This window comes from Dendrobates tinctorius, unplaced genomic scaffold, assembly GCF_039654945.1.
Source record: "Dendrobates tinctorius isolate UK_male_01 unplaced genomic scaffold, ASM3965494v1 ptg000082l, whole genome shotgun sequence".
In the NCBI taxonomy this organism is placed as follows: Eukaryota; Metazoa; Chordata; class Amphibia; order Anura; family Dendrobatidae; genus Dendrobates; species Dendrobates tinctorius.
Window position 1 is genome coordinate 20550489 of NW_027361750.1, and position 18011 is coordinate 20568499.

Consider the following 18011-nt stretch of genomic DNA (forward strand, 5'->3'; position numbering starts at 1 on the left):
GCCTTAGTTTCTCCAGTCTATGTCCATACAGGTTAGATATGGCCATGTTCTCACAGCTTAAGCAAAGTCGATGTGATTTCATGAAAATTTATTCCTACTGTGTATTTTTTGGGGTTTTTTTTTTTTTCTCGAAAGGGCTTCTCATGGAGGCCGCATCAAATGCATATAAAAAAAAAAAAAAAATTACTTAGAATTCTGTGCTTACATTTATCTCCACAAAAAATGCTTAAAGGACCACTCCAGTGATTTTGTTCTCCCCGTTGGCAATCAATAATGTGCGTGTAAGAGTGTATTCCAGAATGCACTTGTTGCTATCTTCTGATATTTCAGATGCTGTTTTGGCATTATGGGACTATTTTAATTTTCATGGTCCTTTTTAATCCTGTCTATAGATGATAGGAAGTGATTGCCTGCTGCATAAAGGCCAGTTATCATGGGTGGTATATGCATCTGACAGCCATATGAAATATATGCTACGTTGTCTATGTTTAACAGTTTTGTAATTGTACATTTCCTTTTTTTTCCCTCAGATGCTGTAACATGTATGTGGATGAATGAACCCTGCAATACTATCATCACAGGCGCAGCAGACAGACAGATTTTTCTCTGGAAGTTGCAGTATTGAGCTTTTACTTTCCACCTCACAGCCCCAGACTTGAAGATTTTTTTCTTTTTTTTTTTTTTTAAAGAAGTTGTTTTTATGTATTGTTCAATGTCAGCGCTGCTTCAACATATGTGCCTTGTCTGCCTTCTATTCCATACGGTCTGTGTCATGTGGCTCTTGTCTTCGAGTTGTGCAAAGTGTACATACAATCTATAACTGGATAAAATAGATCACCCTAACCATCAAAACTTGTCTAGCCCTCTTGAGGGAATGTTCTACTATTCCTGGGCTGGATTAAAGAGGGTGAATATTATTCACAAGTATTAGACTGTAAACCCCTGGACCCACTATGTGTCTACAGAACAGGACCTTACTAAAGTGATCCAAGTTCAGGTCTGGCTTATCTGGGGTTCTTGTTGGGTCAGGAGGCTGAACTCCATTCCTTAAAGAGGTTGTCCACTACTTTTCTTTATTGATGACCTATCCTTAGAATGTCTGATCATTCAGGGTCTGACACCTAGCACCCCCCCCCCACTGATCAGCAGTTTGTGGTGGTGGCAGAAACTGCTTGATTGTAGATCTGCTCCATCTCCTTGTAGTGGACTATTGCTTTTAGTAGAGGCCATAGCAGAGTACTACACATCTGCCGCCTACCAGAAGACTGAGCAGCTCAGCAATCAGGCGGTTGCTAACAAACAACAAGATGATTGTCAGGGGTCTGTCATAGGTCATCAAGGTCTGATCGGTCAATCATAAGAATAGTTCATCAGTGGTAAAGTAGTGGTCAACCAATTTTACTGCATCTCATAACTTTAGTAATGGATTGTTTGCTTTGCTTGGAGGGCAGGTCCTTCTACAGTGCTGTATGTTTACTGTGCACTTTGCTGCAGCGTATGGTACATGTGTCCTTGTGTACAGACAACATACCTATAGAGGATGTCAGTTTGAAAGAGACCCTTCAAATTTAGGTCCACTATGTTTAGACCACAAATAAGCAATCTGTCACCAGTGTAGTTCCTATGAAGCATATCCCCACCCCCACGGTATTGCGCCTATACTAGTGCACAGAGAGCAGTGTTAAGACTCCATAGAAAGTCTTTGTTTCTGTATACCACTTTGTGTGATTGGTGCAAGACTATCACTGACCTGCAGGACATTCTAGGCCCTGTCCCATACTAGAAAAAAAGTGAAGAGACTGTTTTAAGAGATCATATGTAAGATGACCAAATATTAAACCAGTCAATAAATGGCCCCATAGAGCAACGATTAAATGTGTGTAAGTGTTTCTAACTTCTGCACTGTGAGATGAGGAGCTGCTGTTGTCCATCGGCCAAATAGCTAAGTCTTGGGCATGAAATCTGGCAAGTGATCAATCGACTCCATGTTAGTATTGCTCAGGTGCACACTACCTTTTGTGGTCAGTGATATCTGGCCATCAAAGATTTGGAACATATTTCTGCACGTTCTAGAACAACAAACACTCAAGAGCTTATAGATCCTGGTTAAAAGAAGGCCATTGCCAGGACAGATCTCCTTAAGCACCAATGATTTTAGACATTGGCCTTCTTTTAACCAGGATCTAAGCGCTGACATGTTTGTTTTTTATGATTAGAACTCTGTACTATTCCTCCTGGAGATGGATGAATAAACTGATAACTCAGTGTCACCATTCTCCACATCGTCTGGGTTCATGCATAAAAACCCTGACACAAATTAATGGATAGTTACTATTGGCCAAAGCCTACTGCCAACAACTCAATGAGTAGGGCTACTCTCCGTCTTTGGCTGCAGCAAAAGTGATGTAGCCAAAGATTGCACTGTTAGCGAAAATGGACACATTGCAACAAGTCCCCAAAATATCAGTTCTCTTGATAAATTGCGATTTGCAGCTCATAATGCAACAATGTTCACTTACCTTTATGCTGTGGTATACATTTTTGGCTTGTGTAAAACATTTTTAGGAGGAAGAGTAGAAAAATAAAATGCACAGTTTAAAGAACACTTTATCCAACATTGTCTAAAATAGATATGTCATAAAAGCTCCTAGGTCCTCTACAAAGGCACTCTATTAGGTTTTTGCAATGTAATCTAACAGTATCATGAGGTGGGGATAGATGTGGGTGCAGCATTTGAGACCATCTGTTGCAGAGCTCTGACTGCTGAGCTGTGTATAACTCACCCACACCCCTGACAGCTTTGTGTACATTGCATAGTGACAGAAAACTGCTAATCAGTGCTTGGGTTGGTGTTAGACTACAAGGTAGTAGGCCAGCTGTCCTGTAGTGATAATCTTCTGCTGATAAAACACTTGATTGTATTGGAATATCAAAAAGCAGCCTAGTAAGCCATACAATGGCTGGAATCAATCTGTTCATTATGATCTGATTGGATAGCAAAAAAAAAAACTTGCCAACAGATTCCCTTTAAGTAATATGTCAGTTTCTTGTGTTGCCAAACAAAACCACTGAAAATCTTATGAAACGGTGACTTAAAGACAATCAGCTTGAACAGACATCCCCATTGATTTTGACAGATGTATTTTCTGTGGCATTATGACTTTAATTTTAGACCCAGAATATTTATCACTGGGAAACATCTGAAGAAAACAATCCAGAAATCCACTTTCCTTTTATACGTAGGAGCTGGCAGCAGGTTTTGTCTCATGGATGAGGTTTGGGTTACTTAAACATTACCCAGATAAGCCTTGAATTTTCTTCTTGTAAGATGCAATGTGAAATATTCCAGCTCTTATAGAGCACACTCTATCCTACATATTACAATAAATAATTTTTCCAATACATTTTCTGCTTTTTATTTCTTGTATACAAAATATACAGACCTGAACTGTTAAAGGGTTAAGTACATTGCATTGCTAGTCATACATATTGCTAAATCACAGTATATACTATATGAAAGAGAAGAGCGATACAGAAGTAGAGAGCCTGCGGTGACTCGTGAGCACATGATTTTAGCAGCGGTACATTCCACAGTAAGGGGACAAGTTCAGTGTGCAACAAACGATGGCTTCATAAGGCTTGTAAGGGTCAACACTACTTTTGACCAATTAATGGGGGAAACAGTGGAAGGTTAATCAACATAACTACTGAATTTGTACACCTGGATGGTTATGGTCCAAAGTTAGTTGTGCAGTATTGCTCAGAACACCAACTGTTCCCAGATTCCAGTGGAAGCACAGGGAGGCAGCCATATCACAGCACAGGCTGATTTAGGCTAGGTTCACATTTGCCGTTTAGCCCGCAGCGTTTCATGCGCATGTATCCTGCGTACCCATCTTTAACATGTGGTACGTAGGGACATGCGTTTGCATACGGTTGCCTTTTCACAGTATGCGGCAGGGCGCGCCGAACGCATCTTGTTGCATGTTTTGCGGCATCAAATATCCCCCCCAAAAAACGCATTACTGGCGTACGCAAGAATTTACATAAGACATGCTCATTGGGCGCGGCTTATGTAAATTCAAAAGTTCACCGGAAATAGCATTTGCCTATTGTCCGCAACCGCATACATGCGCTTGCGGACGATACGCTGCGGACTCAACTGCAAATGTGAACCTAGCCTAAGATTACACCCCATCATGGACTCCACACAGTGCTTTAAATGGGTTGTCCCACAACAATGTAGACTTTAGTTTCACTGTCAGGATACGTTCCACAACTGGCTGTGGTTATAGAATACAAAAATATTCCTGTGCAGAGAATGTGATGAACGTGCCCTGCTTTGCACAGAGTAGAGTGTCTCACCATGCACCACTGCTCTAGTACATAGCTCTATGCGCTTATCCTTATACAAGTCAGTGACCTGTAAGCTCAGCAGCTGCTTCTATGTCACAGACTTTGTTTCTGCAGAGTCTTCAGCCCTCTGAACTTGTCATAAATCCCCTTTCATGCCCATTTTATCACAGGATTGTGTTGCACCAGCAGGTGCTCACAGCTGCTGCTTTCTCATTTGAATATGCACTTCCTCTGGCCTGGAGCTGTGGTAGGCGCAGACTATGAACTGGAGGAGCTCTGCATGGTCAGGCACAGCCATTACACAGTACATAGCGGGGCACAGCTATAGAAGTATTTCAGCACAGGAATCCAATTGTGAAACTTCAATAACTCTTGGTGAAATGTACTTTCTTCATGTCACAACCCCTTGTAAATGTTGCTAAAGTATAGGGTACAACTGGAACCTTGCCACAGCGCTAAAAGCAACAGCATGGATGCAATGGGAAGTTAAAGTGAAGGTCCCTCAAATACCAGTTCTTTTTCAATATATAAAAGGTTTAATGTTCTGTACTGATGACTTTAGTGACAACAAGGTACTGACTGCAAACAGATGCCACTAGAGGGTGCTTACTGCATACCAATAGGAGCTAAACATGTTGGTTAGTTTGATAAGTGGAAAAGACTAAAGGTCTGATGTTTAGCCTGATGAGCCAAATTATACGGTATGCGCTACTCCTAGGTTTAGCATTTTCTACCAGTCTGGTCTAGTTTCACCCAGACTTAGTTTATGCAGAATGATCCCATTAAAGAGAATGTACTTTTTTTATGGAGCTAACAACTTTCTGCTTTAAAGTGAATCAGTTGGTAGAATCGTCCCTCCTAAGCAGTCTATACGGCATGTACGTCAGAAAGCTGAATATAATCGTACTTTGATATTTGTGATCCGATGTCTTATCTGAGAAATCCATGTTCTTCCTTTTATGTAAATGAGCTGGTCCAGAACTCTGGGCCAGACACAGATCTGCATAAGACTCTTACTTCAGAGATTGTTAATGAAAAGGGGCAGTTACCAGTGTGATGTAATTATACCCAACATCTGCAGCTTCCATCTCACAGGCAGACAACACAGGACTGGAGAAAATGTGTCTTAGTTACTTGTCTCACACTGGTAACTCTCCGTATTTACAATAATCTCGGCAGGCAGATTATCAGAGTTCATTGTCCATCCCATAGTCCTGAGCAGATAAGAAAAATTGATTTTTTTTTCTGGAATAAGACATCACAGCATTCAAGATATCCTTTATAAAGCTTCCTATGATCTACATGCCATATAGAAGGCTTAGGCTAAGTGCACATGTACCGGAACTCTCGCGGAAATTACCACGAGAATTCCGGAATTCCAATCCGCGGGAAAAATCGCATTTTAAATTCCCGCAATTTTCCCGCGGAAAAACTAGCATTTTGCAAGCGTATTTAGCTTGCAAAATGCTAGCGTTTTCCAAGCGATCTGTAGCATCGCTTGGAGAACTGATTGACAGGTTGGTCACACTCGTCAAACAGTGTTTGACGAGTGTGACCAACTTTTTACTACTGAGGCCGCCTATGCGGCATCAATAGTAAAAGATAGGATGTAAAAAAAAAAAAATAAAAACTGGTGTTATTCTCACCTTCCGACATCCTGCGCATCCGTTCCCAGTAATCCTTTGCGAAAATGCCCGCGATGACGTACGTTCTCGCGGGATCGCGACGTCTCGCGGTAATTCGCGATGACGTCGTGCAAATGACCGCGAGACTTCGCGATCCCACGAGAACGGACGCCATCGCGGGCATTTTCGCAAAGGCTTACTGGGAACGGGAGCGTGGAGAGAGGCGGGAAGGCTGCGCGGGACACCGGAAGGTAAGAATAACAATATTTTTTTATTTTAAATTCTATTTTTTACAGGGATATGGTACCCAAAGCCCGGAGGACAGTCTCCTCCGGACCGTGGGTACCATCCGCAATTGTTCTGCTTACTTTCCGCATGGTGTGTACAGCCACATGCGGGAAGTAAGCAGAACAATGCATTCCTATGGGTGCGGGGTCGCCGCGATTCCGCAAATTAATGAGCATGCTGCGTTTTTTACCGCGAAGCGATTCCACCGCGGTAAAAACCACAGCATTAGCACAGCATTGCGGAATCCCATAGGAATGCATGGGATGCTTATTTTTCGCGTTTTTGCGGCAAAATCGCACGGTTAAAACCGCCGCAGAAACATGAAAAAAACGCCACGTGTGAACTCAGCCTTTAGGAGGGTTGAGCCTACTGACAGAAATTAAAGTGTTTTTATTTTTCTGTACCTGACTCTGGGGACAGCCACCTTGCCCAAGCTGCTCTTCACAGCAGACAGAGAAAATACAATAGAAAGGAGATGTTCACTAAAGACCCCGTTACACACAGCGAGACAGCTGATTGAGACTCACCAGCGATCTCGCTGTGTGTGACAGGCATTGGCGACCGCCCCCCCGCCAGGTATCGCTGATCGTACTAGGCCATTTTTTGATCGCTGGCTAGCGCGCATCGCTGCATGTGGCAGTGGGAGCCAGCGCTCAGCGACGCTGAGAGCTGGTATCCAACGTAAACATTGTGTTTCTAAGAGCCGCACGGCGCTTAGATACCCGCTGTTTACCTTGGAAACCAGCATCAGGCTGGTCCTGATCGCTGGTGAGTCTGTCTAGGTGACAGGTCACCAGCAATAACCTATGTCCCAGCAATCCCATCCAACTTCTGCAGCGTCTATTAGACAAATTGTGACCTGTGGGAGGAGAAGGTGATCTGTGATAATGACTTATTGTGGAGTGTTAGAGATATCAATCTTGGTAAGCCTGCCTATGACTTTTTTTTTTAGTATGTTTTAACAAAAACTAGAACGAGTCATATTCTGAGGGCCCTTTACAATCTATGGCAATACCAAGTAATGCAATCAGAGCTTTAAGTTTTTCTGCTAAAGATATATTAGGAACTTTATTATCAATGAATTCTAAACCTCAAAAGAAAAAAAAAAAAGTAGAAAAGAGTGGAGATGTGTTTTAAGACCTCCATTAATAAGTAGGCAAAAGCTGGCTTCTGATTAACAGTTGATAATACCCTTAAAAGCATAAAGGTTACAATTTCTCTAAAAATAAGTTCATAATAATTTTAATTATTTTGCAACATAAATAGCATTATCTATACCAAAAACTGCCATGCAAATATAACGTGATCCATACATAGGAAAATAGCTCTTGATATAAAATTACAGCATTTTATCAGAAACCTACTCCAGCCCTCCGTGAATATAGTGCATTTCCTCTTTCATTAAACAGATGGCGAAGTTATACTGGCAGACGGCAAGAGTCTATGGGCAAAGACTCATTTTGAAACGAAATAGTAACCAAAATATACTGTATACCTCATTTGGCTGTTACAGGACTACATACGACAGGCTGTAAACATGTTCTGGATTAAATGGAAGTTGCACAGATTTCTACCTGGTAAAAAGGTGAATTAGATATAGGATAGAACTGACAGCAAAAGGATTTGCCATTTTATACAATGCAAAAAGGGTAACATGCAGAAGTAGAGACCTGGCTCTCACAGAGGATACCCTGTCGTCTGCTTATTGTAAAGCCAGTCCTAGCTCTGCCAAGGTCTCAAGGCTTGGATGACAGGCGGACAATACTATCACACCTCTGGAACAGAGTGATCCATCAAGCTCTTCATCACGCTGGAAGCCATTCTGCAGGAGAGAAGGAAATGTATTCAGGGTATGTGTGGTGACAAAACAGATGTCCAGAAGCTGCAGGTGACCACGGCCTTGGAGATTTCACAGTAGTAACGCTGTACACACTGCTGATATGTGACATGTAATTGTAGTGATACCACCAATCGGCACGGTATTGGTAGTAATGCAACGGCCATTTAGTTGCGTTTCTACATTGACCAGTGCAATACTAGATATTTGTCCAGCTTACTTCCTATGCCAGGGTCAGCTGCTCCATTGGATACCAAGTAATGATGAGCGAACGCGCTGGGATAAGGTGTTATCTGAGCATGCTCGGGTGCTAACCGAGTGTCTTCTGCATGCTCAAAAAATATGTTCAAGTCCCCACGGCAGTTAGACAATTCCTACGTGTGTTGCGGCTAACTACCGTGGGGACTTGAACATATTTTTTGAGCATGCAGAAGACACTCGGTTAGCACCCGAGCATGCTCGGATAACACCTTATCCCAGTGCGTTCGCTCATCATTACTTGGTATCCAATGGAGCAGCTGACTCTGGCATAGGAAGTAAGCTGGACAAATACCTAGTATTGCACTGGTCAATGTAGAAACGCAACTAAATGGCCGTTACCACCAATCGGCACGGTATTGGTAGTAATGTAACGGCCATTTAGTTGCGTTTCTACATTGACCAGTGCAATACTAGATATTTGTCCAGCTTACTTCCTATGCCAGAGTCAGCTGCTCCATTGGATACCAAGTAATGATGAGCGAACGCACTGGGATAAGGTGTTATCCGAGCATGCTCGGGTGCTAACCGAGTGTCTTCTGCATGCTCAAAAAATATGTTCAAGTCCCCACGGCAGTTAGCCGCAACACACGTAGGAATTGTCTAACTGCCGTGGGGACTTGAACATATTTTTTGAGCATGCAGAAGACACTCGGTTAGGATCCGAGCATGCTCAGATAACACCGTATCCCAGTGCGTTCGCTCATCACTAATACCAAATGATGGCAGCCTGTTGCATAAAAGCTTTAGAATTGTGACTTTTGGTATATTTATGCCAATTTCTCCCACCTCTGCCAAAACAAGTGTAGCGGTGGACATGACGCCATGGCTCATCTATGAGATGACAAGGTTTGGCGCCGCATGCCAGAAGTCTCACTCCAGTCCCTGACTGAAGATTTCTAGAGCAAAACATAACACGTCATGCGCCAGACGCTACAGATTCATGAAGAGGCGTGAATCTACTTGAATCTTGAGCGTCTGACTTCACCATGCTCCCTCATCAAGACCGGCAACAAAAAAAAAAAAAAAAAAAAAAACTCAACGGACTTGATGAATGGGATCCTGTGTGCACTGCGCAAAACTCCGAATAAGATCCTGACGCCATCTGAAAAGAAGGGCCTGAAGCTGTATATCACATAGTTACAAGTCAGTGAGGACTTTAGCTGCATTTATTTTCGGCTTTTCCATCTTCACACCAGTCATTCTCCACAACAAGGAGATGACATTTGTTGGAGATCTCATCCACTTCGCTGGTACTGTGTTTTGTTGCAGATTTCCCACATATAAATGGTGCATGGTAAATCTGAAGCAAATACACCATCATGTCTGACAATACCCTAAATCTTAATTTCTCTTATTTTAGTATGACAATTTAGTGTTTATTAACAAATTACTAGTTTGCTGTAGTGTTATGTTTGTCACATGGAAAGATGACCTATGTGGTAGATTCTTTGTAGAGAAAATCTGCTGGGTGTTATACAGTATGGTGGGTGAGATTTTACAGGTCATCTACAGTGGCTTGCAAAACTATTCACCCCCCCCTCCCCCCCCCCATTGGCACTGCTTTGCGTTTCGCTACCTCAGAACCTAGAATGTCTTTTTTTTTTTTTTTTTTTATGAATCAGTTCATGTAAAGAACATGCCTACAACTGTGAACATTTGATTTTCTTTTTATTGCAAAGTAAAACCACAAATAAAAGAAAATAACTGAAGACTTCAGTGTTGTAACTATTCACCCCCTAAAGTCAGTCTCTGGGCTCCTTGGCCAGTTCCTTTGACCTCATGATCCTCATTTGGTCTGACATGCACTTTGAGGTCTTATATAGACAGGTGTGTGCCTATACAAATCAAAACCTATCAGTTTAATTACGAAACAACTGAACTCAGGGAGACCAGTCAAAACACTGCGGCAGCCGGCAAAGGCACTCAGTGAAATCGTAGGTGCAATGCTCCCTGGGAAATACGAATATGCAAATAAAGTCCGTGGCGCCTCATTTAAGAGTCTCAAACACGGGACTAGCCAGATCTTCCTCCAGGGAAGGACCCAGCCAAGGGTCAGTTTAATTTGACACAGCTGGACCTCCAGCGAAGGAGTAGAACCATCTCAAGGAGGATCACAAGGAACTGGACAGCATGTGACTTAAATATGAGTGTCTGAGCAAAGAGTCTGAATACTTATGACCATGTGATATTTTGGTTTTTCTTTAATAAGTTTGCAAAATTTTTTGTCCCCCCCCCCCCCCCCCATCAAGATGGGGTGCAAAGTGTACATTGAGACAAAAAAAAAAAATTAAAAAAAAAAAAAAAAAAAAAAGCTTTTTTGAACTTACTATATGGCTGCAATGAAACAAGGAGTGAAAAACTTAAAGGGGTCTGAATACTTTCCATACCCGCTGTATGTGCTATTTTGGTGGTTTCATTATTGCTGTATACTGCACCATGACTATGTAGCAGGGGCTCAAGTCCACCCGGAATATGACATTCCTGGGAAACCAGAAAGCTGCGCTTGACCTATGAATCAATTATAAATTTTGGGGGTCTCACTCACCTTTTCACCATGTGCTCAAAAATGTAAGATGGCATTACAGTCAGGGTGACAATGTCAGCAGAGCCAGCAAGCAGGTCAGCAACTTGGGAATCCTGCACAAAGACATTAACATTTTACTACATGGGAACAGACATTGAAAGCATTTTACTGTAGATCATGCAACAATAAGACTATGTGCACACGCAGTGGAACTCTTGCGGAAATTACCGCGAGAATTCCGGATTCCATTCCGCGGGGGGGGGGGAAAGAAGAAAAAAAAAAAAAAAAAAAAAAAAAAAAAAAAAAAAAAAAAAAAAAAAAAAAAAAAAAATCGCATTTAAATCCCGGCGATTTTCCCACGGAAAAACTATCGTTTTGCAAGCGTAATTAGCTTGCAGAATGCTAGCGTTTTCCAAGCGATCTGTAGCATCGCTTGGAGAACTGATTGACAGGTTGGTCACACTCGTCAAACAGTGTTTGAAGAGTGTGACCAATATTTTACTATTGAGGCTGCCTATGCGGCATCAGTACTAATATATATACATTCACTCTTTCCGGCGTCCTGCACAGCCTTCCCGCCTCTCTCCACGCTCCTGGTCCCAGTAATCCTTTGCGCGAATGACCGCAAGATGTCGTGCTCCCGCGAGATCGCAACGTCATCGCGGTCATTCTCACAAAGGACTACTGGGATCTGGAGCGTGAGGAGAGGCGGGAAGGGTGCACGGGACGCCAGAAGGTAAGAATCACAATATTTTTTACTTTAATTCTATTTTTTTACAGGGATATGGTACCCCCCCCCCCCCCCCCCCCCCAACAGCCCCGAGGAGAGTCTCCCCTCCTCCAGATCGTGTGTACCATCCGCAAATGTTCTGCTCACTTTTCACACTTTTACCGCAAAGCGATTCCGCCGCGGAAAAAAACGCAGCATTAGCACAGCATTGCGGAATCCCATAGAAATGCATGGGATGCTTATTTTTCGCGTTTTCGTGGCAAAATCGCACGGTTAAAACCACTGCGAAAAAAATGTGACGTGTGAACATAGCCTAAGACAGATTATGCCATGTTCTACAGCTACAACCCTCAAGAAGGCCACAAGAACAAGGGCAGACAGTCAGTGGAACATGGTATTAGTCAAGTTTACAGAAAATATGTATTATAATCCGAAATTCTTTAATTTTAAAAACGTTTGAGGAAAAATGTAGGTTTATAGACCAAGCTGTAGTGTCAGAGGCCGAGAGCAAAACAGCAGATGAGAAATCTTGTGCTACTCCTCAGCCGCCAGGTCCATGCCTCCACAATCCCTATTCTGGGGGGAAGGGGGGGGGGGGGGTTGGGCAAAAACAAGTTGATAACTTTAGTCTAAAACCAGAACTATGGTGCACTAATGATCTATGTTCCTGGTCTCGTCATTTGGGCCAAGCCAGCAGCAGCAACTTGTTAAATTGTAAAGAAGTTCTAGTTTTGTATGATGTTGTATTAAGAAGGCTCCAATCTTATCAGAAGAAATGTGCTCCCACATGCATGACACCCCGCACAGGGAGCAAGACGTACCTTTAATCCGATGACATTCTGGCCGTTAATTTCGCACAGGTAGTGTTCGGTTAGAAGCCCATTTCTTGCAGCGGAACTGTCCTTAACAATGGAAGATATTTTGCCATTTTTGAAAATGAAGCCAACGTGACCGCTGCTGTCTTTGTGCATTGTGATGGTGCGTTCAAAGGGCCTAGAACAATTCAATGTGTGCAATCACGATCACGTGTACAGCCAACGGAAATCAAAAGCTACTAGATTTAATAAAATCAATAAATCAGTCAACCTTAAAAAGGGTTATGAGTTTGTCTTCCTAAAGCAGCGCCACTTCTCTCTGAGCCTCATCTGCGTGGGTGCAGATTCAACCTCTTAAATGCAGCTATCGCTCCCCTTGCTATACAGCAACGCTATAACACTGTAGAGTACTGAATAGTTTCAAGTCCCCTAAAGGGACTAATACTAAAAAAGAAAAAGTTAAGAGTGAGTGTCTCAAGTAGCTTTTACCCCATCGTAAAATATATTAAAAAAAAAAACCTATTATCCAAACTAATATAAAATAAAATGGAGGGATGGGAACAAGTCTGGCATCAAATTGTACTGACTTGGTTAGAAAAATCAGATTTCCTTAATAATGTCATCGCAAGGATACAAGACATCACTTATTTAAAGCCACAATAGCAGACATAGCATTGTGGTGAGTATTTTTGTTTAGCATCAGTGGTTCAGGATCCCTTTTAATCAGATATAATAATTAGGCATGAACACCCAAGCTGCTTTTCTAGCCATATCACAGGCATGATGCAAGTTCTGGCCTGACCGCAGATCAAGGACCCGAACGGACTGCTTCATTAATCAGACGTCATGTGTTGTACATGCGAGTGTCACAGCCAAGGCCAGTAATTGTGCGCCCACTTACATGACCACTGTAGCTAAATGAACCAGAATTATGCTTGTCTGGAACTGGCCTTCAATTATGTATTTGGTGCAAACATCAAAAGTGGATCCAAAACAAATGTTCAAGATAACGTCTTGTATGTCTCCTTCGTGTTGGGTTCTATTAGAGAATCACTGTACCCACCTGTCCCTCACCACCATATTTATTCGTTCTCCTGCAGCCTGCTTTAGGAATTTATGTGACTTTTCGGAGCTCCAGCCAGCACAGTTTTCACTATTAATCTGCAAAACTTGATCACCAAATTTAAGACCAGCTAAAGATGCTGGAGAGTTGGCTTGTACGAGCTGCACAAAAATACCCTGAAACAGAAAATAAGCTTAGTTCTAGTAGAGCTGAAACAACCAAATCTGGTGTTAACCCTGCACTGACACATCCAAAACTTACATTGTCAATGGACTTAAGGCGAAGACCAATCTTTCCATCCTGGTCTTTACACAAAATCAGCTCCCGGAGCCCCTGCTTTATCTCTGCTCTGCGGATTCCAACATCACTTCCGCTTACAGGAGCCACCATATTATTCACTGCTGATGGTCTGGCTACCTGCATCTGGAGAATTGCAAAGTAGATATTAGAAAGAAAGTGTCTGAAGCTTACCAGATCATTAGGGTTATCTGCATTAGTTTCATCTAATGCAAGTTACTGCAAGTAAGCAAATATCAGACTGGATGCAAAGTTTCAAAGGAAATCTCACTACTAAACTGTTAGGCTAGGTTCCCTCTAATACAGTGCTCGCCAGTGAGCACAACATAGGGAATTCTGTCAGAATCCCAAGAAAAATTGGCAGAAGATGTTTTCTAAATATCTCAAGAAAAAAAAACAAAAAACAAACAAACACTATTGGCTTCATTTAAGTGAATCTCTGTCTGTGCTCTGTTGGGGGATTCCTCAGAAACCTGGAATAGTGCCGGACAGAGAGCATTGTATAAGTGTGACTGAAGACTAACAAGTCTATATAGACTACATAACCCACCTCATCTGAATCGGTCTTACTTTCCCTAATGTAACTTACACTGTACAAACTAGTCGAGTACTGTTTTATTTTAGGCATTTCTTGCGCATAACTCACGTTCTTAAAATTTCAGAAAACCCACTTAAGGTCGCTTTCACACGTCAGTGTCCCCTTTACGTGTGGTGACAGTTTTCACAGGTACCGGAGACACTTAGGTAGACTCATTCAAGTGAATGGGTCTGTGTACATGTCAGTGTGCTTCCATGGACCATGTGTCTGTGGGCAAAATACGCTGACGTGTCCATTTTTTTTTTTTTTTTTTTTTTTTTTTTTTTTTTAACAGTAACACGGGCCGCAAAATGTCCCGGACATGTGCATATGCACACGGATGACACACAGGGATGTCTCAGTGTGACACGTACCGCGCCTAAGAAGCAGCGGTACAGTTAAAGCTGTTCCCCGGTGCTGAAGACTCATTCTCCCCTGCTCTGCAGGCGATCAGGCGATGCTGAGTTATATTCAATTGATAACAGTGAGAGTAGGCGGCAGCTGATGGGAGTATTCATCAGTCGCCGCCTGCGCTATAAATAAGTAAATAAAACCGGCGTGGGTTTCCCTGTATTTTTGATAACCAGCCAGGCAAAACTTACAACTGCAGGCTGCAACCATCAGTTGTCAGCTTCAGCAAGGCTGATCATCAAGATTAGAGGGGTCCCCACGCTGTTTTTTTTAAATGTATTTAAAAGCGGTGTAGCGGTGTTACGTGGGGTAATATTTGTGGGATTCGTGTCACCCTTTGTATCGTTTGGTGACATCAAGTCCACGGCTTAGTAATGGAGAGGAATCTATAAAGACACCTATCCAATACTGATTTTATAGTTGTATTGTAAATAAACAAAAAAGTTACACTTTGTTGTGATTTTTTTTTTTAAATCAAATTTGACATCGAGGTTACAGCGGGTCACTGAGGCTGCATTCTCAGGCGGGCTGAACTCAGCACCATGAGAAAGTCACTGAATTCATCACAATTCAGCTCAGTGAAGTCACCGCTGCTCACTGATGCTGCGCTCGCAGCATCCAATTCACCAGCGGTTCTCAGCTTGGACGATCACATCTTGGTGTCGACCAGGTTGAAAACTTTCACCAATCATGGATTACGGTGTCAAACATGTGAAGGATATGCTCAGCTACTTACCGGTAGCGGTTTTTTTCAGGAGCCCATGACAGCACCACGAGAGGGGATCCGCCCTTCGGGGACAGGAAACCTACAGACATAAAAGGGCGGCCCTCTCTCCCACCTCAGTTGGATTACAGAGCATGAGAGGACCTCCCTGGTTAGTAGCAATTCATATATACACAGTCAAAGTAAATATTCTTCACCCCTGTGACTAACGTTTAACTGAAAGAAAAGGTGCCGATCCAAGACGTGAGAGCAGAGGGAGGGAATGTAAAGGTGCTGTCATGGGCTCCTGAAAAACACCGCTATCGGTAAGTAGCTGAGCATTTATTCAGTCGCCATGACAGCACCACAAGAGATTTGCAGAGATGAAGAGAACTTAGGGAGGGATAGCTGCCTCAAGCACCTTTCTCCCAAACGTGAGGTCGGCGCACCCGCCTAAATCCAATCTATAGTGGTTAAAAAACGTAGATGGAGAGGATCACGTGGCTGCCTTACATATGTCCTCGATGGATACTTCCGATCTCTCTGCCCTGGATGTTGCCATGGCCCGAGTAGAGTGGGTCTTTATGCCTTCCGGAATCTCCAGCCCACCTGCTGTATAAGCAAAAGAAATCGCCTCCCTAAACCCCCTAGCTAGGGTGTTTTTGGACACTAAGTCCTTTCCTAGCTCCCTGAAAAGATACAAATAGGGCATTGTCCCTTTTCCATGGTTCTGTGGCCGAAATGTAACTATGGAGGCACCGTCTTACATCTAGGGGAATGGAGCTTCTGCTCAGTCGGGCTAGTGGGGTTCGGGCAGAAGGATGGGAGGACTATTTCCTGTAGTCTGTGGAACTTTGAGGCAACCTTGGGCAAATACAAGGGGTCTGGCTTTATAGTGACCCTATCTTCTCCGAACTGGGTGTATGGAGGTATCCTAGAGAGGGCTTGTAGATCACTCACCCTCCTGGCTGACGTTAGGGCAACCAACAGGGCAGTCTTGAGGGAAAGGGTTTTTAAGGGGATAGAATTAATAGGCTCAAAGGGGGGGGTTCTGTTAGAGTTGATAAAACTAAGTTGAGGTCCCATGGAACCAGCTTATGTTTAATAATGGGTCTGGATCTCACTGCTGCTTTAATGAATCTTGCCACCCAGTAATTATTTGCTAGATTGCAGTTGTAAAATGCCCCTAGAGACGAAACCTGGACTCTAAGCGTATTTGTGGCTAGACCTATCTCCAACCCTTTCTGAAGAAATTCCAATATCTGGTCAATGCAGATCTTCTGACCAACCTCTGCCCCTGAGACTGATAAGAATCTTCTCCAGACTCTGGCGTAGATATTAGTCGTGGAGGCTTTCCTGCTTAATAGGGTGTTGACTAACCCCTGGGAAAACCCCCTCCCCCTTAATCTCCACGCCGCTAGGTGTAAGTTGGAAACTCGTGGGTGATTTACTGGACCCTGGGACAGAAGGGGTGGGAGCTCTGGGAGAATCCATGGCTGGGACACAGACATCTTCCTCAGCCAAGGAAACCATGGCCTTCCTGGCCAGAATGGGGCTATTAAGATAACATGAGCCCTGTCCTCCCAGATCTTCCTCAGTACCATTGGGATCAGATTCAATGGGGGAGAGGGGGGGGGGGGGTTAGGCATACGCCAGGTCGAAGTTCCACGGGATCAGGAGAGCATCCACTGCATACGGGTTTTCTCTGGGATCCAGAGAACAAAACAGAGTTGTGTGTTCCTTCTGCTGGCGAACAAATCTATCTCTGGGAGCCCCCCATCTGTGTACGATCTGTCCAAAGATGGCCCTCTTTAGTGCCCACTCTCCCTGTTTGAGCCTGTTGCGACTTAGGAAATCGGCTGTTAGATTTTGTTTTCCTTTAATAAGGAGGGCTGTAAGGGATAGAAGGTGAACCTCGGCGATCTGAAAGATACGATTCGCCACTTCCATTAAGGGCCTGGACCGGGTTCCCCCCTGGTGGTTAATGTAGGCTACAGTTACCTGGTTGTCTGAGAATATTCTGATGTGTTCGCCCTGTAGGGACATAAGGAAAACACTTACAGCCCGCTCCACGGCTAACAGCTCCTTAAGGTTAGAGGAAAATTTCTGTTCGGACGGTGTCCACGTTGCCTGGACCCACCTATCCCCTATATGAGCTCCCCAGCCCCTGGGACTAGCATCCGTGGTTAGAATTCGGGAGATCTGGATTACCCAGGGAACTCCACTACGCAGATTTGGAATTAGTGACCACCAACGTAGGGACTGAATGGTATCATTGGATAAGGTAACTCTACCCTCGAGGCGACCTTCTAGCTGACGGGTATTGTGTAAAATGTCCCACTGCAGGGTTCTGGTGTGGAATTGGGCCCAGAGTACTGCTGGTATACACACTGTAAGAGAGCCCAACAGTGACATTGCCCCTCTAAGAGTAATCGATGGATTGTCTATTACCCTGAGTATCTGACGCTGAATGTTGAATACTTTAGATTCTGATAACCGACACTCTTGAATATCAGAGTCTAGG

The 18011-nt window shown here is 43.4% G+C and overlaps 2 protein-coding genes across 3 annotated transcripts in view; one reads left to right on the forward strand and one right to left on the reverse strand.

Annotated features, from left to right (window-relative positions):
- Positions 1 to 3402, forward strand: part of NSMAF (neutral sphingomyelinase activation associated factor) — a 135477-nt gene extending 132075 nt beyond the window's left edge. The window contains exon 31 of the mRNA XM_073583956.1: positions 531 to 3402. Within this exon, the coding sequence (XP_073440057.1) occupies positions 531 to 625 (95 nt within the window). The 3' untranslated portion in view covers positions 626 to 3402. The remainder of the gene's footprint in view (positions 1 to 530) is intronic.
- SDCBP (syndecan binding protein) overlaps positions 3401 to 18011 on the reverse strand; it is a 43860-nt gene continuing 29249 nt past the window's right edge. For both annotated transcript variants that reach the window (XM_073583957.1, XM_073583958.1), the window contains exons 5-9: positions 13761 to 13922; positions 13500 to 13675; positions 12443 to 12614; positions 10913 to 11004; positions 3401 to 8091 (exon numbers count right to left, since the gene is read on the reverse strand). In XM_073583957.1, coding sequence (XP_073440058.1) covers positions 8037 to 8091; positions 10913 to 11004; positions 12443 to 12614; positions 13500 to 13675; positions 13761 to 13922 — 657 coding nt within the window. In that variant the 3' untranslated portion in view covers positions 3401 to 8036. The remainder of the gene's footprint in view (positions 8092 to 10912; positions 11005 to 12442; positions 12615 to 13499; positions 13676 to 13760; positions 13923 to 18011) is intronic.